The sequence below is a fragment of the Fomitopsis serialis genome, assembly GCF_022376445.1.
Source record: "Fomitopsis serialis strain Sig1Antser10 chromosome Unknown B0H18scaffold_44, whole genome shotgun sequence".
In the NCBI taxonomy this organism is placed as follows: domain Eukaryota; kingdom Fungi; phylum Basidiomycota; class Agaricomycetes; order Polyporales; family Fomitopsidaceae; genus Fomitopsis; species Fomitopsis serialis.
The window spans coordinates 216,657-243,399 of NW_025955004.1; the positions used below are offsets into that span (position 1 = coordinate 216,657).

General features: G+C 54.2%; 13 protein-coding genes across 13 annotated transcripts; 6 read left to right on the plus strand and 7 right to left on the minus strand.

Moving 5' to 3' along the window:
- Positions 1–369: 369 nt before the first annotated feature.
- B0H18DRAFT_1013878 (uncharacterized protein) lies at positions 370–2,362 on the minus strand. Its single transcript, XM_048029129.1, has 8 exons — positions 2,244–2,362; positions 1,927–2,107; positions 1,754–1,807; positions 1,535–1,700; positions 1,410–1,411; positions 1,210–1,354; positions 1,024–1,083; positions 370–860 (listed from the first exon to the last, which is right to left on the minus strand). Exons 1-8 carry the CDS (start codon positions 2,295–2,297, stop codon positions 602–604), a joined length of 921 nt encoding a protein of 306 aa, XP_047892212.1. The 5' UTR covers positions 2,298–2,362; the 3' UTR covers positions 370–601.
- A 1,652-nt stretch (positions 2,363–4,014) lies between these two features.
- B0H18DRAFT_451548 (uncharacterized protein) lies at positions 4,015–4,897 on the minus strand. The gene is made up of 3 exons (XM_048038152.1): positions 4,888–4,897; positions 4,430–4,682; positions 4,015–4,379 (listed from the first exon to the last, which is right to left on the minus strand). Exons 2-3 carry the CDS (start codon positions 4,522–4,524, stop codon positions 4,058–4,060), a joined length of 417 nt encoding a protein of 138 aa, XP_047892213.1. The 5' UTR covers positions 4,525–4,682; positions 4,888–4,897; the 3' UTR covers positions 4,015–4,057.
- A 1,872-nt stretch (positions 4,898–6,769) lies between these two features.
- B0H18DRAFT_862639 (uncharacterized protein) lies at positions 6,770–7,021 on the minus strand (the record flags this gene model as incomplete). Its single annotated transcript, XM_048039730.1, has 1 exon — positions 6,770–7,021. A coding segment is annotated over one exon (252 nt), but the record flags the coding sequence as incomplete, so codon positions are not given.
- A 2,000-nt stretch (positions 7,022–9,021) lies between these two features.
- On the plus strand, positions 9,022–9,710 carry B0H18DRAFT_451570 (uncharacterized protein). The gene is made up of 3 exons (XM_048038153.1): positions 9,022–9,337; positions 9,407–9,565; positions 9,632–9,710. The coding sequence occupies exons 1-2, from the start codon at positions 9,133–9,135 to the stop codon at positions 9,517–9,519; spliced, it is 318 nt and encodes a 105-aa protein (XP_047892215.1). The 5' UTR covers positions 9,022–9,132; the 3' UTR covers positions 9,520–9,565; positions 9,632–9,710.
- A 60-nt stretch (positions 9,711–9,770) lies between these two features.
- Positions 9,771–10,714, plus strand: B0H18DRAFT_451583 (uncharacterized protein). The gene is made up of 6 exons (XM_048038154.1): positions 9,771–9,883; positions 9,943–9,962; positions 10,025–10,107; positions 10,167–10,207; positions 10,258–10,603; positions 10,652–10,714. Exons 2-5 carry the CDS (start codon positions 9,959–9,961, stop codon positions 10,601–10,603), a joined length of 474 nt encoding a protein of 157 aa, XP_047892216.1. The 5' UTR covers positions 9,771–9,883; positions 9,943–9,958; the 3' UTR covers positions 10,652–10,714.
- Positions 10,715–11,541: 827 nt separating this feature from the next.
- On the plus strand, positions 11,542–12,812 carry B0H18DRAFT_451691 (uncharacterized protein). Its single transcript, XM_048038156.1, has 5 exons — positions 11,542–11,733; positions 11,798–11,812; positions 11,878–12,151; positions 12,207–12,351; positions 12,414–12,812. The coding sequence occupies exons 1-5, from the start codon at positions 11,658–11,660 to the stop codon at positions 12,519–12,521; spliced, it is 618 nt and encodes a 205-aa protein (XP_047892217.1). The 5' UTR covers positions 11,542–11,657; the 3' UTR covers positions 12,522–12,812.
- Positions 12,152–12,994, plus strand: B0H18DRAFT_1013909 (uncharacterized protein). Its single transcript, XM_048029130.1, has 2 exons — positions 12,152–12,453; positions 12,512–12,994. Exon 2 carries the CDS (start codon positions 12,616–12,618, stop codon positions 12,907–12,909), a length of 294 nt encoding a protein of 97 aa, XP_047892218.1. The 5' UTR covers positions 12,152–12,453; positions 12,512–12,615; the 3' UTR covers positions 12,910–12,994.
- Positions 12,995–13,006: 12 nt separating this feature from the next.
- Positions 13,007–14,681, plus strand: B0H18DRAFT_451601 (uncharacterized protein). The gene is made up of 8 exons (XM_048038155.1): positions 13,007–13,070; positions 13,161–13,229; positions 13,405–13,666; positions 13,719–13,863; positions 13,918–13,957; positions 14,016–14,431; positions 14,495–14,547; positions 14,629–14,681. The coding sequence occupies exons 2-6, from the start codon at positions 13,193–13,195 to the stop codon at positions 14,399–14,401; spliced, it is 870 nt and encodes a 289-aa protein (XP_047892219.1). The 5' UTR covers positions 13,007–13,070; positions 13,161–13,192; the 3' UTR covers positions 14,402–14,431; positions 14,495–14,547; positions 14,629–14,681.
- Positions 14,682–15,015: 334 nt separating this feature from the next.
- Positions 15,016–16,196, plus strand: B0H18DRAFT_1212096 (uncharacterized protein). The gene is made up of 3 exons (XM_048036454.1): positions 15,016–15,055; positions 15,123–15,266; positions 15,326–16,196. Exon 3 carries the CDS (start codon positions 15,353–15,355, stop codon positions 15,815–15,817), a length of 465 nt encoding a protein of 154 aa, XP_047892220.1. The 5' UTR covers positions 15,016–15,055; positions 15,123–15,266; positions 15,326–15,352; the 3' UTR covers positions 15,818–16,196.
- A 669-nt stretch (positions 16,197–16,865) lies between these two features.
- Positions 16,866–18,670, minus strand: B0H18DRAFT_878283 (VHS domain-containing protein; the record flags this gene model as incomplete). Its single annotated transcript, XM_048040613.1, has 5 exons — positions 16,866–17,095; positions 17,122–17,725; positions 17,781–18,059; positions 18,115–18,478; positions 18,531–18,670. 5 exons carry the CDS (start codon positions 18,668–18,670, stop codon positions 16,866–16,868), a joined length of 1,617 nt encoding a protein of 538 aa, XP_047892221.1.
- A 977-nt stretch (positions 18,671–19,647) lies between these two features.
- On the minus strand, positions 19,648–21,561 carry B0H18DRAFT_1212098 (uncharacterized protein; the record flags this gene model as incomplete). Its single annotated transcript, XM_048036455.1, has 4 exons — positions 19,648–19,913; positions 19,973–20,156; positions 20,215–20,638; positions 20,715–21,561. The coding sequence occupies 3 exons, from the start codon at positions 21,559–21,561 to the stop codon at positions 20,048–20,050; spliced, it is 1,380 nt and encodes a 459-aa protein (XP_047892222.1). The 3' UTR covers positions 19,648–19,913; positions 19,973–20,047.
- Positions 21,562–22,980: 1,419 nt separating this feature from the next.
- On the minus strand, positions 22,981–24,219 carry B0H18DRAFT_451764 (ATPase V1/A1 complex subunit E). Its single transcript, XM_048038157.1, has 6 exons — positions 24,052–24,219; positions 23,911–23,991; positions 23,773–23,855; positions 23,405–23,719; positions 23,259–23,346; positions 22,981–23,199 (listed from the first exon to the last, which is right to left on the minus strand). Exons 1-6 carry the CDS (start codon positions 24,103–24,105, stop codon positions 23,137–23,139), a joined length of 684 nt encoding a protein of 227 aa, XP_047892223.1. The 5' UTR covers positions 24,106–24,219; the 3' UTR covers positions 22,981–23,136.
- Positions 24,220–24,466: 247 nt separating this feature from the next.
- Positions 24,467–26,136, minus strand: B0H18DRAFT_878380 (L-tyrosine:2-oxoglutarate aminotransferase; the record flags this gene model as incomplete). The annotated part of the gene is made up of 5 exons (XM_048040617.1): positions 24,467–24,568; positions 24,626–25,242; positions 25,298–25,395; positions 25,450–25,954; positions 26,016–26,136. The coding sequence occupies 5 exons, from the start codon at positions 26,134–26,136 to the stop codon at positions 24,467–24,469; spliced, it is 1,443 nt and encodes a 480-aa protein (XP_047892224.1).
- Positions 26,137–26,743: the final 607 nt, after the last annotated feature.

The window sequence follows — 26,743 nt, forward strand, 5'->3', positions numbered from 1 at the left end:
CTATGGACATGCAATCAGGAGTCACAGACAGAATGCATAATCACACAGAGTATCTAAGCAAGACTACAAATTAAGTAGTACTACCAGCCCAGGTCATATATGTCCTGCTGTCCATAGGATGCCACAGCTGTGTGAAGCCTATACATTCAATATTGTTACACGAAGCTGGGCGAGTGGAACACTACAAGCCACAAGCTTGACAAGTCTACTAACTTCGAAGAAGGGTTCTGTTCTTAGACCTAGGAAGGATGCAAGTCCCTTCATCCTAGTCGAGTTCCAAAGCAGTAGTGGTATGAGAAAGCTAGTGTTGATTGCTAACCAGGTCGAACTGAAGAGTCCGACCCCTACTGTACAGGTATATATATACAAGTGAAAGAGTCTGAGTCATAGCGTACAGTAGACATGAGTCAGGATATGTCATTGCTGACAAAGGAAATGGTAATCATGACAAAGAAACGAGTCAGTTATCATATGAATGATATGATAGTCCAGGTGCGGTAAAGTACATAACCGGTCCTTGTGCACGCAAGGTGGTTAGAGATACAAAGTAAAAGGAAATGAAATGTACGTAACATGGCGCCTTGTAACAAATATGTTATGCTTAGATCTCATCAACATTGTGGATAATGCCTTCCTGTCCATCTACCACATCTGGGGTTCCTTCACCTCCCAAATTTTCATCTGAATATATGTCTTCATCCACAACACTATCTTCATCTTCATTGAGCATGACTGAGCCACCAAGATCATTTGGCCTTGTGAAATGCAGCTCTGTCATGGATGCTGAGGTTACTCCCTGGGATGGGTTTGCTGTATTCTTGAGATTGTAGAAGAAATGTGAGAGTATCACTGCTGTGAAACTGACAGAAAAATATGTTTTGATAGAGAACACAAGTGGAATGAGCAGCATGAATATACATTTGGAGAGGGCTTACCTGGCAGAGAAGGTATCAATAATCTGGAATACCTATTTTGTAAAAGGGTGAGTCAGTAATATATACACATTGAGTGGGACATAGGAACCAGACACATACCACTACATAGTCACCCACAATCCCAAATATATTTACAAGCAATAATGCACTACAAAGAGGAAAAAATTGAGCTTCTCAATGTGTTCAAGTTGATGATCATTCTGAACTTTACCCAAAATAAATAGATCCTGGGGCCATATCAGCATGAGTCTACACAGTAGTAGTGGTACTGAACAAACCATCTCGTGTTAACAAAGTTGCCAGTGTGGCCTCCTGACCAATGGAGTGGGCCAGCCTCTTGAGTGTGAATGTATGATACCATGTTGCCACCAGTACAAGGACCTCTGCTACCAGAGAAGTGACTGTAACAGCAATGTTGACTTGGGTGGGATATATCAGTTGTGCATGGCATGACACAGGAAGCCCCCTGCCTACATCTAGATCACCATCAAAAACAATTTCCCAGAATAATGATATGTACAAGACATACTCATTCAAAACCTCTCTGTTGCGGGCTGCCAGATAACAGCCAATTTGAGGATAAAATATTGCATATTCACTTGTTATTGAATACTGCATATGCTGACAATGTAAGCAAATCATATCTATAGGCACATGTAGCACCCACAATACTATATGCAATTCCTGGTGTACAGAGTGCAACAATGATTGAGGGAAGTAGCCAATGCCTCCCATTGACAGCATAAACACGTAGAGCTGAGATTGCTGGGGAGTAGATGTCAGGTCAGCATAACCTGCTGATTGAGTTATATTTGTACCTGTTGTGACTGTACTCAGAGTTGTAGAAGCACCAAAGAATATTTGGTTCAGGACTAATCCACTATAAGAGGACATGAGCCCACAAGTCCATTGACTGCCACTCATTGACCACACCTCTGCAAATCATCTTATCAGTGAATACTATTGTATATGGTATAATTATGGCTCAGACATACCTTGCAACTTGAGGTGAATTGTGAGGCAATGTCAGAAATGATACAGAGGGCACTGGACAAGTGTAGAAGCACAAGTAGCAGTGATGGGATAGACAGCTTGCGGCCAAATAGGAACTTGATATGGCTGTCCAATGTAAGACAAAAGTCATACAAATAAAAGCCTATTCTCTTTAGTTTCTTCAAGTATGCCATGGGAAGCCAGTACTCACAGAGTGATGCAATGTATGCACAGTTCTCAGCAAACCTTTTGTTGAAGGCACCATGGATGATGGGTAACTAGACACCAATAAATAGGACAAGTGATCACTCACACAATGTCAAGTGCTTCCTGAGCTTGCTGTGTGATCTCAGAGGTGCTGTTGCTCATACTGTCAGTCTTGGGAGGTGGGTGCTATGGTTGAAAACAAACCCTGCATGCTTTTATACCAACACAGCAGGGGTCGCTGAATGCACAGCAAGCTGTTGTGCTGCCTGGGATAAGTGGCAGATATCAAATTCACTAGCTGATCAACAGTGACAGTAAACCATCGTCAGCATCCATTGATCAGTGGCATGACATATGCTTCACATATTTGGATATTCCATATGATATGTGATGGTGGTTGCATCAGAGTGTGTGATTGGACTGCGGTCACAATGCTATTGAGCAGAAGATCCGAAAACTCCAACACAGCCCCTGTCATAGCCCGGCCAGTAGCATCCACATCTTTCGAAGGCATGTACAAGACACTCAACAAATCGGACGCATCAGCCACAACCCGGCTCTGCATTGCTCCCATTGTGCATACAACACACATGACTTGTTAAGCAGATGTTCGATGTTTCGACAAGAGCCTGAGACTTAGACCTCTAAAACGTGTCAGACCAAATACCATGCATGCAGCCAATGACAGTACGCTCACCGAGCCCTGACATATGACAGTTGACGAACAGTGCTGAGGTGTGGTCATGCTCGCCAGTGGCCACGTCAATCTGGTGATCTGAACCGTATAATGACGTGAGACGCATTAGCAGTGGGACATCTTCATCATCGCTGGTTCCGCGCCAAAGGATCGACTATATCGAAGTAACCTAAGCTTCACTCCTGGTGACCCAGTGTATCGCAGCCCCCTGCATGCACATTCCATACAATGCCGGCGATACCTGGGTTGTAGCGCGCGACAGGCGGTTCACCGTGCTGCGCGGTTAGGAAAACGCGACAAGGAACGAGCTCAATTCGCTGTGAGAAAGGCCACACTAAAAGTGTTTAAAGTCATGAACGTAGCATATACAGCGCGCGCCGCAGCCGCGGCGTCAGACTGTACCATTTCCAGGTATCGAGATATAGGGCGGTGAAGTGGTGCTGACGCACCGCGCGAACAGCCGCAGTAGTGATTTGAAAGTAAGGCAGCGAGCGCGTGGCTCACCTGATATTACAAGATCCGGACGACAAACCTACGCATCTTGATCTTTCAAAAAATGAGCGGCAGGTCCTTCGGCGCGTATAACTCGACTCGCGCAACTGGCATTGCGTCACAAGCAATGCGGCGCTGATTGAATGCGAGCGATTAGTATCCCGGCGCTGTCGAGCCAGACCTTTGCTGTGAAGCGATGGTCGCTTCGATGCTCATGGAGTCTATAGCGCTATCCCGTACTCGTCAACGATACCGCGCATACACGTACATCTTGTTGCACGTCAATCAAAGAAACTCACATTGGGGTGCAGCGGCGGAACTCGATACTAGCAACTGGCAAAGCATCGATGGACGACCACTGTCCTGGCTCCTGTCTGACCACATGATTTCGTTGGCATCCATCTGTCAATACCGTGTTTCAAACTTGCCTACTGAGGTCTTCCGTACGACGTATGATCATCGAGTCTCAGCGGCGCGAGGCTGAGTATGCACGATCGTCACGCAACAATGATTCGTCTGTCAGTTCGTAGTCAAACTCAAGATGCGGGATGGACTCACGTAGTCCCTATCCATCCGTCGCTGCTGTGTCTCCGACTACCCGGTCCATAGGAGGTGATGATCGTGGCGCTGCTGCAGGCGCCCTCTGACAATAACATCCCGGTCGGTGAGACCATGTATGATCATATTACCTCCTCTATGCCTCAGACTGGATGCTTACGGCGATACAGATGCCTCATTTACCACCTGCGCGGACAAGAGAGCCAGCTCGAGCTTTCGACATGCTCGGGTAAGGTCTGTGCGCGTAACGGAGGATTGCGTGCGGAGGGTGAGGTGAAGACGCGCGCGTGCTACGGCGCGGCACGCTAGGGGCACGACCGACCGAGTCAACTGGCTCAGTTCGGAGGAGCAGGAACACTCCACGCTCTTCAAGGGATGAACGACACCGTAGCAGTGTTCTCTCGTCTGGAGTTGGGATGCATGGTGAGGGGCCAATCGCGAGCGCGAACTGCAGGCGCAGTGAAGAGAAATAGAGTCGGCGAGAATCAACCAGACGCCTTGGGTCTGGCTCATGTCTGGGTCTACCACGAATGAGAACACTGCTCACCGAGAGTGCCGCGGCCAGCACTGACGACATCGTGAGCTCAGCGGCAACCGTGTCGTACTCTTCTGCACAGGGGAGAGACCGCCAGCTTGAGTCATCGACGATGTACTCCTAGGAGTTGAATACGTTGAGTCGTGTGTCTTCGGTCGTTTGTGGGAAAACGGGACAGACGGTGCACTGGCTGGCGACAAGCTTGATAATAGGCCTTGGAAGTTACTGTGTAGCGAGGTTGAGTGGGTGTACGCGTCCGTGAGTTCTGGGAGGGAATGGTTAGTCGGAAAGACAACGAAAAGAATGAGAGCCACGTCTACATACGACAACCCGTGAGCACGGGGATGCCGTGTATGCGGGCGACGTCAGCGCGACTGAACACGATGCTGCGTATGGAGCGCCGCAGGCATGGTCGCAGATATTCGCACGCGAGTAGGGGGCAGTCAGGGAAGCGAGCAAGTACGACTTACAGCGTAGGCGTACGAGATGCCGAATGTATCTGCTCACAAGATGATCCCTTCTCTACGTCCTACCCAATCGCTCGCCAGATCAAGGCATGGCGCAATGGTGGTGTGAGAGGTCACAAGAGTGTGTTTGCCAGCAATGTAGATACGTGCAGCGAGTCCAATTCGGAGCAAGAGTGCAGAGTCACCGATTACTAGAGTCAATGCAGGCTCTCCAGAGGCGAGGTTGACGGTTCGCGTTCAAGCACGGTCTTCGAAGGAAGCCGTGGGTGGTTTGCAGATGCTGTACACAGAAGGCGGTAATTGAGTCGAGCAAGGGGATAATTCTGGGAGTGGAGAATGTACCCAGCGAGTGAGCGGCCTGGTGCGAGTCGTTCAGCATGAGCGGTGCCGGCGGATGCCTCGGCAAGAGCCGCGTCTCCGCCACAGACGCGTCTGCGGCACTCACCAGTAGGCCGCTATACGACTCTCGCAACAACGGTAGCGATTAATGCATATCATGCAGCTAATTCCATTTGGAACTAATCGCGTAAGCTTGCGAAACGTGTCCGATGTCTCGTAGCCGCAGGTAGTCCAGGTACGTGTTCGTTCGTGCATCCGCGCCGGCGCTGGTGGACACGCCTCGATTCTGAGCGAGGTGCTCTATGTACGTACATTTTCGCGATCCTCTTGTATGCACGTAGCTCACAACCAGAGCTGGTCTTGATGTTTTATCTGGATAGCCTCTGATAAACGGCTCCAGCTCTCCGACGGCAATAGGCCGGGGCTCCTCCCAGGGCATTGTTCGCTTCGGCCTTTCTCGACCCCAAAAGCAAGAGGTCAAGCTTCAAGCATCGTGGCATGTCTTCTTTACATAGCCCTACTCGCGAGGCACCCGACTAAACACTCTCGCTCACTCTACCAGGGTGCATATAGTCAACATGGCTGTACATCGTTGCACCCGGCGGTGGCGCAGTGGGGCAGCAAGGAAGACCTCTGTATGCGAGGGACCAGTAAGTAGGAAATTCGCAGACGCGACTTTGCATATCGCAGACACAGGAGGGATTTGGCGATGGTTGACCGCTGCGAAGGCAAAGATGTCAGAGTAGGATGGCGAGCCTTGTCCAGAGGGTATGTAAGTGGTCCGCGTCGAGCCATCGCTGGACGAAGCTGCAATTGACCACGGATGACAGCGTACGGCGCCTTCCCATTTTGTAGCTCTCGCCGCGTTGGAACTCACATGTAGAATGCGAAACAGCGATGTTCGGCGCGTGTCGAACATGAGTCGTACGGATGCCAGTGGCAGCCGCCCGCGAATGCTCTGGCTGTCGATCACGTCATAAGATATGTCAATCACCGTTGAGCCACCCTGGTGACGAATTCGACGTCTCCAGTCGGCCGTAGGGCGCATGCTCTTGCGCAACGTCTGTGTCGTCGTCGTCGCGCGTGGCACACGGCGCGTTTGCATTTCGACGATTGTAACAGTTGTTTGCACGCGTGCAAACCAGCACGAAGGCACAGCAAGACACACACCATTCACTTCGAGAACAGGACCCGCGCGAGTTACAGACACTACACGACGTCCGAGTCGTCGGGGCCCGGTTTGACAGGCGGGAACGCGTGCACGAAGCGGTCCACGTGTGCTCCTATGGCAGCCCTGCCGAGGACGGTCATGATGTCCACGAGGGCCTGGAGAGCATGCGGGGCCGAAGCGTCGACGGTAGGGTCTGCCAGCCGGATGTGGGATGATATAGCGTCGAGGACGGGGACGAACACACGCGAGCGACCACGGACGAGCCTATCCGCCGCCCATATCGGGTCCAAGAGCACGCCCGGACCGAACTGCATGCCAGATGCACGGCGTGAGTCGCGCGGGAGCGGGGGGAGCGTGGGGAGCGTGGGGGTGGCTCACCGTGTTGTACAGCTTGAGGAGGCGGTTGCGCGTGGTCACGGTGTGCCTGGCGGTGTTGCGCCACGTCGCGAACCGCGCCGCGAGCTGCGTGAGCTTCGCCGCCTTCGCGGGCTCGGCGAGGCCCTCGAACTCGGGGGCGAACGCAGGGTCTTGCATGAACGTCGTGCGGAAGAACGTGCTGATCCATTTCTTGCCGCCGGGGCGGGCGTGCCGCGCCTGCCAGTCCGTGGCGAACTTGATGGTCTCGATCTGGAGGAGGACGAAGGAGACGGCGTTGTTGGTGGCGTGCCCCATCTCTGTCGACACTAGGGCCTAGAGGGCTCGTCAAAGAGACGCATATAGCCGCGTCCCCGGTAGCACGCACCCTGTGGCGCATCTCCAGTCGCTGCGTGATGCTCGCTATGTCGTCGTGCGCGGCAGAGTGGAGGACGATGTTTGCGGTGGTGACGGCGCTGTCGGCGAAAGCACCAAACACGTTGGCCTGGAGGCGGCACGTCAGGCTTCGGGCCCAGGGCTGCCCGGGACATATATGCGCTGCTTACCCAGTCGTCGCGCGAAGCGTGTGGTAGGCCGCGCAGGAGGCGGGCGAACGCACGGTCCTCGAGGTCGGCGATTCTGAGCTTGAGGCGGTCACCAAAGAGCACCTCTGCGACCTCGGGGAGAGAGGGCGGGTGGGCTCCGAGACTGGTGAGAATGTGCGTGACGCGGAGGGCGACAGTGGCCTGCTTCGGGTCGATGTCGAGGCTCGTGTCGCGCGGCTCCTCGTAAGCGGTGTCGTCTTCGATATCTTCGTTCTCGCGTGGAGCATGCTCCTCGCTGCTCGGCTTGCAGTCACGGTCGACGTGCATGCGAGACTCGCTGCGCGGCTCCTCCGAGTCGACCTGGACATCGTGTTTGCGCTCCTCTTCATACGAGTCTTCGCGTTTGAGCAGATGGCTGGACGCGTCGCCGTGTTCCTTGGTGGTCGCAAGAATCTTGGAGACGACATCATAGAGGACCGAGCGGCGGTTGCATACAGAGACCAGTTCGCGAGCATCTGCTGAGGTGAGAGGCGGCTGGAGCTCTGCACAGAGCAGCGCGATGGCGTCGAGGTGGTCGAGGATGGCCTGCAGAGCCATGCTAGTGGTATCGGTCAGAGCAGCAGACATGCGAGGGCGAGTGCGCGCCGAGCTATTTATACGTATGGACGCGTTCCGTGCACTGCTGTCGAGTCCCACGTCATGGCCACCAGCGGCGGATTGGATGTGGAGTCGCCAGATGCATTCCCTTGGGACGTCCTTCTAGAACACGTCGCAGAGCAGGATCCGCTGGGGGTCTGCGTCACGGCCCACGCGACTCGATCCGTGTCGAGAGGCTCCGAGTCTCAGTCCCCGAGGAGTGCGTGCGCCCAGAGATGTCGAGCTCGCACGGAACGCACCGTGGGCTTGAGCAGAAGGTCAGAGTGGCAGAGTGTCGGTGCTGGTCAGCTGCAGGTGTAAGTGCGGCGCAGGTCAGTGGGATAGCCTATGCAGAGGGCGCTGTGGCTTGGGAGTGCAGATTTCACCGATGTTGTCTAGGTCGGTCAAGGTCATCGTTGACAGTACGCTAGGCTAGTGGATAATGAGCTGTACGACGGGCACTGGCAGCGAGCTCAGAGTCAAAGTCGGACGACCCTGAGCGGCGGCGGCACGGTACACGTGATCGTGTCACTCAGGGACGCGTGTCGCGCGGCTTCGCGCCCGCTTCACAACTTGAACTCGGTTCTGAATATGTATCGAACAGCACTAGCTGTACACGCGTGGTGTAGATCAACGGCTCGCCCACCTCGATGTTTTGCTTCGCCTTCACAAGTTGCAACGCTAACGGCGTACTAATACTTCCTCGCGATCCCAGGCGGCTTCCGGACGGACCGGCTGGACCGGCGCTACACCATCAACCACCACGTCCCCGACTAATACGACGAGTATCGCGAGAAGATCCTCAACGGGATGCAGGAACGCTGGAAACAGACCCAGGGAGACCCGGTGGAGGCGACGGAGGCCCTTGTGGACGCCATCAAGGGAGAGGGCAAGGCGGAGGGGGTGATGATGGGCCGTCGTGGCTCCTCATAGGGAAGCCGACGTTCACGCAGGCGACGCTGCTGATCAAGAGGCCGTCGGAGAGCATGTCCCAGTGAGAGGGGATCTCGAAGGACCCAAAGCTCGATTGCGTAGACTCGCACCTACATCTGTCCACTGTCAATGATATGATATGATGCGATGCGGACCAGATGCGGACTGATCTTTCTCAGTCTGTCAGTCGGATACTTAAAGGTGCTATGCAGCACATCTTTGCTCCCCGCTCTCACCGTTTCGACAGGACCTCACTCAATACGCATCTCGATGAATTCCTCGAGAATACTTCCCCCCACGCTCACAAGTGCGATCATCGAAACCCTACTATATGGCCCATCCCTCCTCATATGCATAACCTCGGTATGGTTGCTCTGGGATCAAAACCGCACACGCGCAGGAAGAATTACAACAAAACGGCCTTCATTCGCGCGAGGAATTCCTATGATCATAGCTGGATTATGTCTGCTACTAGGTATGACTGCTGTAGGTCTACTCAGTCCGCATTATCCTTGCGTGACTGAGACGAGTTCGCCTTGAACAGCACTGGATCGTCAGCGTTGTACGCTTGTTCCAAGCGGAGGTGACGTACAAGGGAGGCTCAGCACCCGAGGACTATCTCAAGGACTATCTCGACAGACCATTCTCAGTAGCTGACATCACATTACTGCTTTTCTGCATCATCATAACCGATGCAGTCTGTGTAAGTGTCTTGTCGCGTATCTCGCGTACGGCGGTAACCAACATTGACATCCTTTGCTTGTGAAAGGTGTATCGTCTCTAGATCATCTGGGCCTTCCGAAGGACTGTCGTTGTGATACCGATCTGTGCACTACTTGTCACAATTGGTGAGGCTTACCTTCTAAGACACGACGGGCCTTCGGCGCCTTACTGACTCCTGAAGTACTGCAGTGTCCGGCGCAGGCACCATTTACGTGACAACCAACCTGCGAAATTCTGCAAACGAACCAGGGACCTCACAATGGAAATGGGTCTCGGCTACTTTCGTCGGTACCCTCTGGTAAGTACTCCCCGTGCAGATCTAGAAAGTTCATTCCGACGACTGACCTCGTCCCTCAGTCTCAACATATATTGCATGAGTTCAGTCAACTGTCCTTTTGCTGCTTTACACCTGCGCTGACCCCGTTCACTTCAACGACAGCATTCATCGCAGGCAGACTTGTTGTCTCGGAATGTAATCTCATCAAAGCTGGCCTCCAACCTGACGCCACCAATGTCATCACGGTGAGAAGCAGTGTACTAGTGGTCGCACCCGCCGGCTGATTCACTTGACCCGCAAACAGAAGGCCCTCGTCATCTTCATCGAGAGCGCAAGCATCTACACGTGCGTACCCTCGACGGCTGAGGTAGTTCATGCAGACAACAGTTCGACAGAGGATGGGCCGTCTTTTACTGTGTGTCCTACGAAACTCAGAGCGACGCGCGTTTCGTGGCGCGTGATTGTTCGCCTGCTGTCGCGGGACTCACGTTCGGGCTCATCATCGTTCAAGCCCGCCTGGCCTTCCCGCAGGGCGTAGCCGAAAGGCGAACCGGAAACACCACAGACGAGCTGCGGTTTGCCTCGCAACACACGTCACACATGCTCACATCCATCGTGGTGAACGTGCCCGATATCGCACGGGAGCCCGAGGACATGGATGCGGATAACCAGCACGACTCGTTGCCTCAAGTGAAGCTGTTGAAGCTGGATCCTCTTCATGGAATGCAGCACGGGTCATAGGTAGGTCGGTCTGCACTGTAGGTCACGGTAGCCTAATCCCATGCTTAGCGACAAACCAGATTCTTATAAGTTACGACTGCGAGTAAGTATTATATGTACTCATACGTGCTAGTCAGACAAGAAATCAAGAAGTAAGTACGTCGAGGCGTCTACGCAGGCTATAGTGAACACTGTTTAGTTCACGGGGTGTGCCCGTCTACCCGAAGAGACTGTCATTCTAGGCCCGCGGCAGGTCGCATGCGCACAGACCAGTATGACGCTGCAATAAACAGACACACACGATTGACTTCGAGAACAGGATATGCGCGAGCTACGGACACTAGTACTTACATGACGGTTTGACAGGTGGGAACGTGTGCACGAAGCGATCCACGTGTGCGGCTCAGGCTCTTCTGGGCATCGCCGCCCGGCGCCTTGTATGTACAAGACTGCAGCATCGGTGCATAGGATGTAGGATGCAGTGAGCTGTGGCTTAGTTGGGGATGTAAATGTCATCGACGTCGTGGTATCTGATTCGGTCAAGGTCATTCAAGTTGCGAGGAGGAGGAAGAAATCAAGAACAGCGGCACGGTACACGTGACCGTGTCGCTAGGAGGAGGAGGAGGAGGAGGTAATTCCATTTAGTCACCCCAGCTACTAGGGGTTCGCAAATGCGTCGCGCGTCTTCCACAACTCATTTCTGAACACGTATTGAACAGCACTGAGTAACTAGCCCTCTGGGCGCACCAGTGATGCATCGTGCTGGACGGTCGTTTCCCGGTCATCCTCATCACCGCTAGTAGCGTTACAACTGAAACCTGCCTAGCGCTGAACGCAAGATCCGAGGTCTCCCTTCAATGCGTCGGAGGTATGTGCCTGTTTTTTCGGAAGACAAGGAATTCTGACGAAGTCGCCTCGAGGTCGGTTGATATGCACGCGCAATGCACGCGTTGTGTGGATCAGCGGCGCGCCCACCCCGTTGTCTCACTTCGCCTACACAGATGGATCCCCCCACAACATGCGTGCTGGCTCGTATAATTTTGCAACGCTAAGAGGCTAATGGTCCTTGATCGCGATGAAACGCGCAGCATTAGTGGATATAAGCACAACGGCGACAGAAATACTTGGTGTCGATCCGCTCACTGGAACTAGTGCGTGGACAGTTTCTCGCAAGGACGAGGACGCAGAGAAATAAAATGAATAGTGGGGCCCAAGTATGGCTTGTCACTGGTGAGTTGCATTGCTCAGGAACGCATCTTCATCAAATCCGAATGCTTATCATGTTCTTCCTGTAGGCACATCTTCAGGTCTAGGGAAATGCCTTGTCACTTCCGTTCTCAGCCGAGGTGACTGCGTGGTCGCAACAGTGCGAAAACCAAGCAGCCTCGACGATCTCGCGTTGACGGAGGAGCAGAAGGGCCGACTCCGAGTACTGATTCTGGACATCACCGACTCCGAAGAGAACATCCGCAAGCTCATCGGTGAGGCTTGGGTGGTCTGGGGGCGTGTTGACATCTTAGTGAACAACGCTGGTCGCGCTTCGACTAAGGCCCTAATGGAGGAGGGCGGGTGCGTGCTTCGCTCTATATTGGCATACAAATACACGTCCCTGATAGGACACTAGATTAGAACTCATGAGAGCGGAATACGAGACCAATGTGTTTGGCACGATGAAGGTCACAAACGCCGTCCTGCCACACATGCGCCAACGGAAGTCGGGGCTCATCGTGTTTCTGGGAAGCCGGGTCGTCTGGCAGGCTAACACACCCGTGCGTCTCGACTGAGTGTATCCCCGCGCCGCGCGACGAACGACTCACTAGCAGAGACGCAGGTCGCATCGTCTTATATTTCTTCCAAGGCAGCTATACATGGTACGTCGCCCTCTGCGTTTTCTACACCGGCACAGGACCGGACAACGAATTCTTCCAGCCATCAGTGAAACGCTTGCTGCCGAGGTCGCGCAATTCGGCATCCGCGTTCTCCTCGCGATCCCGGGCGGCTTCCGGACGAGCCAGCTGGATGGGGACTACACGATGAACCACCACGTCTCCGACTATGATGGGTTTCGCGAAGAGATACTCAACGCGATGCAGGAGCGCTGGAAGCAGGCCCAGGGTGATCCGGCGAAGGCGATGGAGGTCCTTGTGGACGCCATCAAGGGAGAGGGCAAGGCGGAGGGGATGGCGACGCCGTCGTGGCTCCTCATAGGGAAGCCGACGTTCACGCAGGCGACGCTGCTGAACGAGAGGCTGTCGGAGAATGTGTCACAGTGGGAGGGGGTCTCGAGGGATCTGGACTACGATCGCGTAGATTCGCACCGTCCGTGACTGTTTGAATTCAGTAGTACGGCCTACTCGGGCTGCGCTGGCGTCTTGTTGTCTCCGGGCGGTTATCAAGGCGGGATTCTTGGAACTTTCGGACGGTCTCCACCGGCATTTGTCGAGGGCTCTATCCCTCTCAAGTACCAGCCCGTGTTGCGGTATACCCAGTAGGTTGGATCATTCTTCCCCCTGATACGTGAGGTTATGTTACACCTACCGCACCCATGGGTGGTGCTTCTGACGAATCTCACTAACAGAATAGTTGTTCATCATCGATTCGCCGCGCACGATGTCCGCCGCTGAGCAGAAGGTTTGGCTCATCACTGGTGAGTCTCTTATACATCCCGATGACGCAGATCTACGCGATCCGTACGTGTGGCATTCTGAGCTCCCGTGCTACACAGAGGCTTCGTCTGTCTATCCATGCCGCAGCCTCGGTGGGATTGGTCGCGCGGAATGTAGCTATTGATTTCAAGTGTCTAATCCGATTGTGACCCGCAGGTACATCGTCGGGACTTGGGAAAAGTCTGGTCGCATCTGCCCTAGGACGGGGCGACCTCGTCATTGCTACAGTGCGTCGCCGTGAAGACTTCTCGCTGTCGGATGCGGACGCATCTCGCGTCCATGTCCTACTTTTAGACGTTACGGTGCCCGAGGACAGCGTTCGCCAGAAGATAGCCGAAGCCTGGAATGTCTGGGGACGCATTGACGTCCTGGTGAACAACGCAGGATACGTCTCGCAGTGTTTGCTTGAAGAGGGCGGGTAGGTGGTTACAAACTGATGACTGTACGATCAAAATCTCATTTACATCCAGGTTATCTGCCGCCATGAAACAATTTGACGTGAATTTTTTCGGGGTGTTGAAGGTCACGAATGCTATCTTACCGCACATGCGCGCGCGCAAATCCGGATTGGTCGTCTTTGTCGGAAGCAGAGCAGTCTGGCAGGCCAATATACCGGTAGGCGCATCAGCAGTCGAGCCCGAACAAATCTCTCACACCCTTGACGTGCAGACCGCGGGGTTATACATCGCATCCAAGGCCGCTATACACAGTAGGTGTCGACTGAAATGTTGATAACACGTCCTCATAAGCCCATGACTCCTGATTAGCCTACAGCGAGACACTTGCGGCTGAGGTTGGTCAGTTTGGGATTCGTGTGCTCCTCGCCGTCCCCGGTGGCTTCCGCACCACCCAGGATAAGCAGCTATACACGCAGAATGTTCCCCTCGAGGAATATAATGAATTTCGGGACAATATTTTGAACTTCCTCGCAAACTACTGGAGCCGCGCACAAGGGGATCCGGCGAAGGCTATGGAGGTTCTGACCGATGTCGTGCGGGGCGAGGGGAAGGCCAAAGACCTGGAGCTACCTCCTTTGCTCCTTTTGGGAGATGCGACATACACGCAGGCACGGGTGTATTCCGAGACGCTCTTGGAGAATGCGTCGAAATGGGAAGGCATCGGCAAGAACCTGAACTTCGATCCGAGCATATGAACGTGAAGCTGCCTAGGCTCGGACAGATCTGTATGTCGTTCAACCCTATACCGTTGGGGCAGTAGTACTGATCTAAGACGTCCGACGATAAAGGCGTATCCGTTTGCGATTCTTCCAGACGGTTCAGATTGTTACGGCGACTCGTGGTAAGTATTCAGTCAGACACATCATCTGAACCTCACCACTGACAGAAGGCCCTCATTCGGATTTATTGTCGCTTCTTATAGGTGGTGCTACCAGAACATGTACTATGTCCAACTTGACTGACTCCTTGACTCCTTGTCACGGTGTGCGATGTTTATTGTAAGTCTCTGTCACGTGAACAGTGGCAACGATCCGGCCGAGTAACAAGTTTCAACCTGTTTGACTTCTCCACCTACTGTCACTTCCGGGTTACCATGTAGCTCTCGAGCTCATGCTACCGGTCTGTCTGGGCCAAGTATCACATTTTGCTCGGCTAGCAATTATCGCCTCTGTCGAAATGGAAGTGCTCGCTGAGGATCTCAACATGAGCATGCAAATGCGTCGCGTCACCAGGAATGTGTCGTGTCACGGCACGCCACTTGTACAACGTGTATGTAGAACGTACCTCACGCGGCAGTATTCCTTTGAGTCAACTCTAGCTGATGCGTGACGGAAAACACTGCATTTTCAGTGAGTGTCACTGTCATGCCTCATTTTACCACACCGGACACTATGCTCATCCATTGTCCTAAATCAGCGCCACCAAAGACACCTACAAGATGAGCACGCGACATCAACGCTCAGTGTTTCATTCGCTATGCTTTCATCAGCTCCTTTCAACCTCCACTGCCCACAGCGTTGATTCGCTTGCCAATGCGTCTTGTCTACCATTCAACTTGAAGTACGCGTCGATTTGGTGCCAAAGATGAGCACTGTATCGATTCTGACGCACCTTTCTAGCACTGGCAGTGTCGCCTTTTCCACGATATGAACATGTGGCCCGGGGAGATGACTTCATTCACGACCGCGAACCCAACAACCCAACACCCTCTTGCCAGCATACTCTGTGAACGTGATGTCGACGGGCTCTACGACACGTTCCTGTGTCCCGACAAAGATGACACGCTCGACGATGATTCGGACGAGCGGCCGCAGCTACTATCAGAACAGGTCATCGACGGCATGATTCTCGATTTCGACATTATGTCCTTCGTTGGCGACGTCGAGGAGCCACCGGACTTCCCTCGTACGAATGACGAGGTACAAAAGCAGTTTCGGGATGAAGAAATGCGGTGGGCACCTGCAGTGACGTTTACCGAACGCGCAATGTTGAAGAAGATGGCGCCTTTGTACCCTGTCGCTCCCCCGCCAATGACAGGAGTGGTGCTCTTTCTGATGAGACAACTTGCTTTCATCGACGACGATTATGTTGTGGACAAGCTGGGACAATGAGGGAGAGTTGTATGGTGAGTACGTGCACGCCATTACCTTTTGCAGTCTGATATGGTAGGACAACAACTTCAAAGGTAAGTCAACGCAGAATGTCCTCGTCGTGTGGCATCTGCAGTATAAAGCGTTTCTTGAGCAATGATTCATCTGGGACTCGGACACATCGACTGTTATATGTACGGGCGTACTTTCGCCACACGATAAGTATTGCGCTCTGTTTGATAGGTTGATACTGCAAGTATGGGGTTATGAACAGAATCGACGCACACCTCGGACAATGCCCTGATGTTTTTTGCCTGACGTCTCGTCGATCGTCCTCGGCGGACAACTTCTGATCACCAGTTTACTGGACCTTGATTCTTAGCGGCCCCCACAGGAGGTGTGAGTTCCTTCCTTGCTCTCCACATGTTATACGAGACTACGACGCTGACTGAGTCCCTCAGGTGTTTCGCCCCATCTTGAGTCGGCACATGAGCGGGAGTTGTTGTCTCGGTGCATTGCCATGACGGCTTTACGGCGTCCAGTGAAAGTAAAGAACCGCTTTCGACATCGGTGGTCGTGTTCGGTGCTTCTGTACACGTTGCACCGACTCTACATATACATACAAATACATCACCCATCATCATGATTGCCTTCGCTGTCCCTGCGCTCGCCCAGTCGTCCAGCTCTGAGTTTTTGCTGCGCAAACCAAGAGCCATGGGAAACTTTAATGAGGTACGAACGAATATCCTTACTGACATTGTGCTTTCCTTTTGGCTTCGCGCGAACCGACGGCTGATACGACACATCTTGGCTTGTCTTATAGCCAGTAGACCTTGAGCAGACCCACCGGAAATCGGCAAGTGCTATCACACTATACTTGCTCTTGGGGAGCACTCGGTCAGCTCGCCTCGTTCCACCGTCGGGGTTTGTCTGCGATCTGGGCACGGCTACATAGCATGTCAAAGAAGTTCATAACGATACTTTTCACAAAACAACAGTAGATACACCGCGTAGTCCCTCCGCCCTCCTGCCCGCACGCCCCAGTACAACGTAGCCCGACAACAAAGAATCAGAACAGCCCCACAAGGTCCGCGAATGGGTCCTTCCCGCCTTGTTGCGCCCCATTCGCCGGCGCAGCGCTGCCCGGTGTCCCCGGTTGCTGCTGGTACCTGCCCGTCTGGTGTTGCTGCTGCTGTGGTTGGATCGGCTGATGCGTCTGTTGCGGCTGTATCGACTGTGCGCCCGCGAAGTAGTTCGGCGTCGACGGCTGCTGGGCGTGCCCAGGCGGATGCTGCCAAGCTGTGCGGGCGACCCTGCCCCGGGACGCGCGGCGAGGTTGAGCGTCGGCGGCGTGCCCGCACCGATGCCCATGCCGTTCGAGAAGCCATTCGAGGGTGATGGTGCGGCCATTGGTGAGCTCGAGCCGCTTTGCGAGCCCATACCCATACCCATGCGTGAGCCCATGCCCATACCCATTCCGCTCCCCATACCCATCCCCGCTCCCATGCCCATACCCATGCTCGAGCCCATCCCGGACCCCATGTGCATACCAGCGCCCATCCCACTCATCCCGCTCATCATCGGCTGCTGAGGCTGTGTCTGGAAATGTGTCTGGGCGGTCGGTCCAAAAAGACTCGCGAGATCGTCCAGTGGTGGCTGCTGCTGGCCGGGCTGTGCTGGCGCGGACGATGGTCCGTCGTCGAAGTCGATGAGCGAGTCGTTCTGCGACGCGGCCGTGACCTCTGGTGGGATGGGGTTCGCCGCGGCCGTGAAGTCACCCTTCTTGTACGAGTCGTACCGGTTGAGGACCGCGTTCAGCTGGTCGTTGATCTGCAGGAACGTGTTGAGCGACTCGGGGTCGTCCGTCTCTGCGTTGGAGATCCAGCCCTGGATCTTTGGGCGTGCGGCCGTGAGGATGGACGCAACTTGCTGGTGACGGCAATGGTCAACACGGCGAGAGCTAAAGATAGCCCAGTACACCCACATCGTATACATCGCCCTGCGCAAACTGCTCGCCCCGCCCCGTGTCCACGTTCTCTAGGAGCTCGTTGAGCAGGATCACCTTGCTCTCGAGCTTTGAGAGTTCTGTCAAGGCCTGCGAGCGGTAGTCCGGCTTCGCGTCGGGGTTTGCGCCTGCGAGCGTCTTCATCAGCTCCTGCGCCGCCGCCAGGTCCCGCGGCGTCCCTCTCCGGATGAGCTCCTGCAACTTCGCCTCCTGTGCCTCGCGGTCCTCCGCCTCGAGCTCGTCGGCAGTTTTCAGTGACTGCGTGATACATCAGCACGGTCGCGAGCGCGACGAACGGGAGCGGGACACGCACGGAGGCAGAGGCAATGGGCGGCTGACGTGGTCGGTCGCGGAAGCGGTAGCCCTTGAACGTCAGGAGACGGTGCATGTCCCGGATGTTCCCCAGATCCTCTCTCCACCGCGACTCGGACGCGATCCCCTCCTTCCAGTCATTGATCAGGTCGAGAATACGTGTCATGACGGGGCCCGGGAACGGCGGCGGGCGTTCGGGAAAGCGGCGGACGAGCTCGTTGAGGAACTCCTTCGTGGCTATTTGCAGATGAAAGGGGTATCCACACGATTGTACGAGGGTCTCTAGGAGTGCGAGGGCAAGCATCGCGATGTGGGGATTGCGGTTATTGACGAGCGTGGCTATCATCATCGCTGCTTCGCGCGGGCTTAATCCATGTCCTCAGTTATTGATCAAGAGGATGCAGTAGGATCACATACGTATTGGCTTTCTTCTGGTTGATGTACTCCGCGACCTCCAGATGCAGAGCATAGTTGGGCTCCGTCAGATGAGGGCTACATGCCCGCATCACGATGATCTGTGTCTGGGTTGCGCTGGACCTATAATTTGTGGAAAGCATGGCCAGCGACGCCTTTGGCTAGCTTCCTAGCCCAGCTCACTGAGTAGAACGAGGTCTGAGGGTAAGGATAAGTCGAGTTGGGGGTAGGTGGAAGACCGTAAGCGGTGGCTGAGCGCTCATACTGTGGCCTTTCCATACTCTTTCCGTCCGGGACAGTTGCGGAACAGCATGCTGAACCTGACTACCTACCAAGACATGCTAAGGCTAACCGAACGCAGGATACTATGGGAGAAGCCGCATGTGTCCCTGCGCTCGTTGCGCCTGCAGTGGTGGCGGGTACTACTATGTAGTAAGTATTAAGTACTGTGCCCCTCTGCCAGGCGGCGTTCACCCTGACAGGGCCATAACGAGGTATCTCCACAAGTATATGTGCTAGCAAGGCACTAGGATCTGTGTGTATGTCACTGGATGTTGTCCTCTCAGCCATTGGTATGTACAGGTCTCATCAAGCCAAGAATAAGAATTTATGCCTCAAACTCGACTGCGGCAAGCATCTCGCGCGCGGCGGTATAGTACATTAGTATGTACCGTCATATGTACACATCCTCTGCCTTGCTGACATCAAATAGTCTCCCCAAGCAGACATATGTAGACAGTTCCTTCGAAGCTTCGTGCCTCAGGATCCTTGTCTGACACCCAGTCTGCCGCGACTCGCCCCGCGTGCGATCGAACATTCTTCCGAGGTACTTAGTTGTTCCACCGCTACCACTTCAACACATGCCTCTGGCCGATAAAGGTGCGGTCCTCGCTTCTCGCCGTGGCATTTGTATCTGCGCAATCGTGTCTTCTCCGAGCACGTCGTGTAGTTCTCGTACTCTGTAGGTACAGTCGTACTGGCATTTCTGTGTTGCTTCGATGCTCGTTGTCTGATTTACCGGACATCGCCAATACTTAACCCACCCATTGATGACCCTGCGACATATATTCAGCTGCTCGTGGCAGCTGTGAGGATGGGGGCTGAATATGGTGAGCTATGAGTGTCCTATTGTCCTATTGACACACACTACCCGAATACCATTGGATGCATCCAGTATCGACGGAACCCCGTTCCATCATTGACCCTCGAATGTCTATCCAGAGCACACAACAGTCATACCGCTGTGTGTCCAATTCTCCACCATTTAGGAAATGGACATATGTTGTGCTACATATGACCATTACTTAGTGGGCGCGACGCCGTTTCCCCACACCAGCGACGATTTTTCGACCTCCGTTCCGGCCATGGTCATTAATATTCAGCATCCTGAGATTGCAGAGTGAATCAGCGAAGTGGTATCACTGATGATGACGACCCTCACTCACGGCACTACGGAGATGGGGATCGCGAGGATGTCAATGGCATGTCGCCTCGAGTACCTCATCATCTCGACCCTGTGGCTACGCCTCTCCTTTCAAGTTGGCATTTGTCTCTTCAGCTGGCATGCTGGTACGTATCTCTACCACGTCCGTCTTCCAGTTGTCGAATTCTTGGAAGTTGTGCACAGTGCTATCAAAATACTCAATCATTCTCCACATTTTGACTCGGTCCATGATATTATACGTACGTCACTATACCTCGTCCATGCGAGTGGGGCATCTTCTGCCTGACGAGCTCGTCCCACCGATTGTGCCGTTCTCGGAGTGCTAAACCCATCCCAAACTGTTCATCGCCAGATGCCCAACTGTCGTTATCATAGTGAATGCCTATACAGACGCCGCGCGATGCAATAGTACCGGAGAAGCGCTTCTCCTGCAGTATACTGTCCAATCGCGCCAGGGCATCATCCCGTCCCATTGTCGTCAGCATTCCGTCCAAGTCATCGGCCATGTGGGCTGTCCGGACCACCAACATAACAGACATAGCCTGGAAGTGTTTCGAGACGATGTGAGACAAGATATGCGGGATCCAGGGCCACTCCGCAAAGGGGTGGTACAGCCAGATCGCCAACCTCCGCAGGTGGTCGTGGCGTGAAAAGTTGTAGTGTCGCGCTGTAGGCATGAAACAATCAGCCAAGTGGCGAGGTAGAAAACTGAGAAAACTTTCCAACCGTGGCATCAATGCTACCATCGCGAACAGGAAAACGGGGATCAATATGGAGTGCAACCGTCTCTGCAGATGCGGAACTCGCATCCAGCACAGTCTGGCTTCTGCTGGTTGCCGATCGCGAGGATGGATCTACCTCGCCGACCACTCCAAGATTGAGAAAGCGTACTCGAGAAGCCCAGCTGATCTGCACAAAGAATTCTTCGACTGCTGGCGCAGCCCATCGCACTTCAAGACCCTCCAGATTTGCACAGTTCAGTGGGAGAGAGACTGGGGAGACTTGCTGTTTCTGCAAGCAACTGACGTTGACGCACCATAGGGCCCTAAGCCTCGGGAGTGCTGACACGAGGCAGGACAGCTGGGCAACGCTCGACAAGGTGACTTTGCGGACGATCAGTGTGCCAATGGAGCCGAAAGCAGCGAGGTAGGCGATGTCCTCCCTTCGGACCGAGCCGGTGGTCCATTCAGCGTCTTGAATGGTGATCCTCCACAACGCGGGAGCTCTGTTCGCGAGCATGGCGGCAAACGTCCCCAAGTGCCGGATCGGTTGACGCTTCCCGGGAGAAGCACCCGATATGACGACCTGCCGAACGACCTCACGGAGGCGAGGTTTTGCGTGGAGTGTCTTGGAGAGCGAGAGAACGTCCTTCCTATCTCGTAGATGGATGCGTTGACGCAGATGGTACCACGTCAGGAAGTACCAGTCTTGGCATACGAGCGCGCAGGATGCAAGAGTGGACACATGCGGCTCGTCCGCCACGAAATGATGACTGATATCCCATCCCATCGCTATGTGGTTGATGATCCGCTCGCAGACTTCCACGGGAAGCTGCAGGGTCGAAGGACAGTGAGAGGAGCCCTCGGACATTGCGGCTGTACTGTATTACACATGCGTAACCTTTTTCAGTACCCGCGTCCACTGGACAGTGACACTTACATCGGCTCGACTCTATCCATTTCGTTGAAATGAGAAATGCGCGGCTACGTCGTGTCGGTCGTCGGTTCGCGAGGTATGGACGACCGTCTGTGGCCACAACGCTAAAGCGCGATTTCAGTAATGATATTCATTGGCGAAAGCGGAGTCGTACCTCACAAGGACTTCTGGGCTCTTGGCGTACTGCAAAAACTCCAAAGTGAACGAAGGGGACAGAGCAGGGACAGCGAAAGCAATGATAAGTGATGTACGTGTACATGTGACGTGTGGTTGTAATCTCCCGTAGGCAAACCACAAACACGACCTCTTTGACCGGGGGAGGGAGGGCGTAGTGCGGCTAACCGGCTAAAAACACGCCAGTCAGGCCTATAGAAACCCTTGCGAACCTTGAGCCGGTGAATAGGATGCTGATTGATGATCAAGGTGGACCACAGAGACGTGGGATCGATGCTGCGCAGGGTCCTGAACCGGGGAAGGGCACACGCAGGCCAGTTCCGCATTCAATTCAGTGCCAGCGAGATATATGTGTATCGTGTCTCTAGGATGCGTCGCAACCAGTTCATTTGGCCACATACACATCAAGACATGGGCTAAACCTCGGCACTGTGCGGTCGCGGGGTCAACACAACACTCCGGCAAGACGAGGAACATGCGGACGCTCATACCTGGCCAGTACTACCCAGCCTCATCATGACTTCTTCATCTCTTCGAGCGCCAGCATAGTCGTAGAGATTCGACCGCCCCATTTGACATATCGACACTCATGCATCCCGAGTTGGCGTAATCGTTGCGACGGCTCTGCGCAGTGCCAGCCGGCGCGAATGGGATACACAGGCTCGGACTCCGATGCCTGCTGTTCATGCCCCGTCTCCGCGTGCGCGAGGCTGTGCAGTTACCAGGTCGAGCGCGATGCGAACATTGAGCAGAGATGAGTAAACATCGGTGTTGGATGGGCGTACGTTCCAAAAGGGGACGAGATGTGGTCAATATGAACGATAGCCACATAGCATGACATCTGCATTCAGCAAATACGACCTCAGCGAAGCCATACGAATTGAGCGGTACCGGACGACACACCAGTGATGCGCTCATTCGGAATTTCGACTGACGCCTCAAATAACAGGTAGACGAGGCAAACGAAGGACTGTACCTATTCATACGCATGTAAATATGCCAGAGGCATGCGCGGACGTGATACATATCAACACGGAGCATGCGCACATACACGAAGGTAATCAACTTGCCCTGTTGTGGAGATATGCGACACGCAGTGATTGGCCATTTGAGACATACCTGTAACGGGCCACACTTGCGTCCCACTGCCCATGATGGCAAACTTGTGTCGTTGTAGCTGCGTCGTTGTACAAATTTGTGAAACCACGGAAGTGAACGTCTCGACAGCAATCATTGCTCTTTATATTCCTTGCAACATCGAGTGGCAAGTGAGATACAGTAGGTGTTTGCAGAGGTGAACGATCCGAGACCGAGTTATAGGGGTGTCGTAACCAGTTACGCATAAAACTTGCGGTTCGGGTTCGGGCCAAACAGATTGTTCCGGATTTCAGGCAACATCTGGACGAAGGACATGAGGCCAACAGGACAAACGTCGACTGTCACGATGCTGGACGTACCCTATCCTCCAATAGTCTCAACCGCTCATCAAGGGTGTTGTCGATGGTGATGCGCGAGGTCCCGCTCACAAGCTTCACACCACCGGCACTGTAGCGCAGAGGTCGCAATGAGCAACCCTGCAGCAATTGTGTGCACAAAGACTCACAGATCCTTGCTGAGTGTTCCCTCTACCGTGACAGAGACCGTCCGCCCGCTGATCTCGATGTACTGCTTCGAGGCGCCATCCGCCGCGCGGGCGACGATCTCGACGTCCGTCTCGCGCGCGTGGACGGTGACATCTGGCTCGAGCTGCTGGAGGAAGCCCTGCACGATTACGCCCTCGAGGAACTGCACGTAGCGCGACTCGTCCTGCGCGAGATCGTTAACAAGCTCGCGCGCGGAGAGGAAGAGGTCCTGGAGGTGCTCCTCGCGCTGCTGCAAGAGCCGCAGTCGGGATTTGTTCGTCAGGGTGGATTGTGCACTGGGTGTACGCCGTGGTCAGTAAAAGACCGGCGGTTAGAGTGCACCACATACATCTTCTGCGCAACCTCCGCACCCTTACGCTTCTTCTCGTACTGCGCGTCGATGGCTTGCTGCTCCTGCTTCACCAGCTTCGCCTAGACTCGCTCTAGGCTTCAACACACGTCCAATGCATTACAATGGGGGACGCACCTTCTCAATCGCAAACTCCTCGTCGGCCTTCACGCGAATCTCTCGCGCCTTTTCCAACGCCTCCTGCCTGATGAAGGCCACCTGGCCACAGCAACAGCGTCATGAGTCGGTCCATCTCGTCGTGCAACGTAGCGAGCACACCATCTTGTTCATCTCCGTGAGCACTTCATCATCGTTGAGCGGTCTTGTTGCCATCGTAGTAAGTTTGTGTGATAGTCAGTGATCCTAGTCGAGAGTTGGTCGCACGGAAACACTGAGCTGTGGCTGAGGGGCAGGGCTGAAGTCATCGCCATATCCGGGAGTGTAAGCGCTCGTTGTATCACCGGCGCGACCGTCCTCTCTTTGCAACGACCATCATGACACGAACGACTGTGAACAACACGTTCCTACAATCGTGCTTTACTACTGAAAGGACTAGAAACAAGGAGGTACGAGTTCTGTTGTACAGGTAATGCGTTAACTTGATCTCCAAGAATATTTCCTGGTAAGCACAGTATGTCGCGGTTAACTTCATTCCTACGCGTGCAGGGAACTGACTTCGACTGCTTTGAACTAGTTAATCCGCGAAGAAGCGCTTGAGAGCTCTCCCGAGCGTCGATAGACCTGTCGTCATGATCTCCTCCGTCCCGCAATAAGTCAGGCGGAAATAGTTCAATCGCTATTGAGTCGCAATAGTTGAGCGGAACGAGCAAGAGATGCGCAAGACTCTACTCACGTCCTCAATATTATCTTCGGGATCACCATACTGCGCGTCTGAGTCTACTTTGAAGATGGACGCGGGCATCACCACCAGACCTTCGTCAAGGCACGTGTCGAACAACTCCTCCATTAGTTGCTTGCAATTCGTGCGAGGAACCTTCACTTCTTCAGAGCTCGCGATACTTTTCCGGTATCTAGGATGCTTGCTGATATGAATACGCGTCCAGACGAACATACCGGCTTCCGGCGCGATCGCCTCCGCAAGGCCAGTAGTGGCGACTTCTTTGGCGAACAAGTCGAGGAAGAAGTCGCAGCGGCGCTTGTACTCCATCCCGAGACCGCGTACCCACTTGTCGAACCCCGGTAGCTGCCACCCTTCTGGACCTAGGAGCTCGCTGAGGAACATCTGGCCGAACGCGTGGGGGTGCTGGCTGGACGCGTCCGTGAGAGCGACTAGCTGCTCGTGGAACTGCGCGCTGGACGTTATCCACCCGAGCCGCGTGCCCGGAGCAATGACCTTGCTGAACGAGTCGACCCGGACGACACGTTCATCTACATCCATTGACAAGAAGGACGGGGTGAATGTTGTATCTGCGGCAGAATTCGAGGGGAACTGCAAGAAGTAGTACGGATCTGCAAATTCGACATCCTCAGGGGAAGTCAGCCCGTATGGATAGGTTTCGCTCACCGTCTTCGATAATGATGAGGTCGAATCGTTGAGCAAGCTCATAGATCTTCCGGCGCCGCTCTACACTCAACGTCGAACCTGTTGGATTTTGTCCACATCTACGCGTGGGTGGTCAGTCACGCACGATGCTCTGCCCCGTCGTTGATACTGACGGGATGGTATAGAGAACATGCGGTCTTGGTCCTCGCGTGGCGTCCCAATTCACCATTATCTTCTCCAACTGTTCCGGAAGCATCCCTCCGTCGTCCATCCTTACCGGGACCCATTTGATACCTTGCGGGATGGCCGCTTGGACGAGCGCGCTGAACGTGAACTCGTCCGCGAGGAAGTGGTCCCCAGGGTTCCCGAACAGCCGGAAGCACTTCGTGACAGCATCTCCGTTCCCGAGCGTCAAGGTTATGACGTGATTCGGCGGGTGGTGGTACGCGTGCGCGAGCTCTGAGACTGCCTTCTGCGTCTCGACGTGCCCGGCCCCGTTCGTGTACTGCATGGCCTTCTTGACAGGGAGGACAGAAGGCCCGTCGCGCGTCGCGCTGATTACTTGCGTTGCCGTGTTGGAGCCCTCTGTCTTCCAGGCTGCGACGGGGTCGTCGCCCCAGGGAGAGGCGATCTCAAACAACACTTTTTTGATTGGGTAGAGTGTGTTTGGAGGATCGCCTGCGTCATGAGGGTCGTTCGTGAGGACCACTATTATGTCTCATATTACGATCTGACAGACCGTTGGCTAGAGACACCATATTTGGCTTGCGCGAAGCAAGTCGCCAGATCTCTTTCATGGCCGTAGGTTTGCGGAGACGCGCTTCCGCGGAGAGGTGGTGGGACAGATCAATGTTAGCCATTGTCCGCGGTAGTTCGTCTGCGGCGATAGTGAAGTACGTGGGGTTTGAGGGCGTTGGTCGCTGAGACTCGGTGCGTTGTTCTTATATACAAGATTGGCGCGAGCTCGTCTCCAGACTCCGGCGAGATCGCAGAATATGACTGGTGGCGTGTCAGTCGCTTGACAGGACCATCAGTCGGTGGTTTGCACTGGTGGGTAGATCGATAGACAGCGAGAAATATACATCTTCGTCCCGTTGCTAAAGCCGGATCAGGTGAACCCTACGGCAATCCGCGAATTGTGCCTTGATTTGGTGCATGAGGCTGAGACCAAGAGCTCTGCAGGTTCACGAGTCGGATCAGGGAACAGATACCGGGTGCGAATGCGCCTCAATGTGTCATCGAGCTTGCTTATCTCACGGGGCTGGCCTAGCTTGACTGTCTACACTCCGCGAAACTGGTGGCATCTCCGTGACAATGACGATGATGGTTTGACGCGGTGTGTTAGCGAACGTTATAAGCATGAAGCGGTGGACTTGCAGAAGGCATCCCCGTCGCGACTTACATATGATGCAGGCGGCTGAGTGGCGTGTTATAGGACGAATGGCTAGGCATCCATGGTTGGTGGCT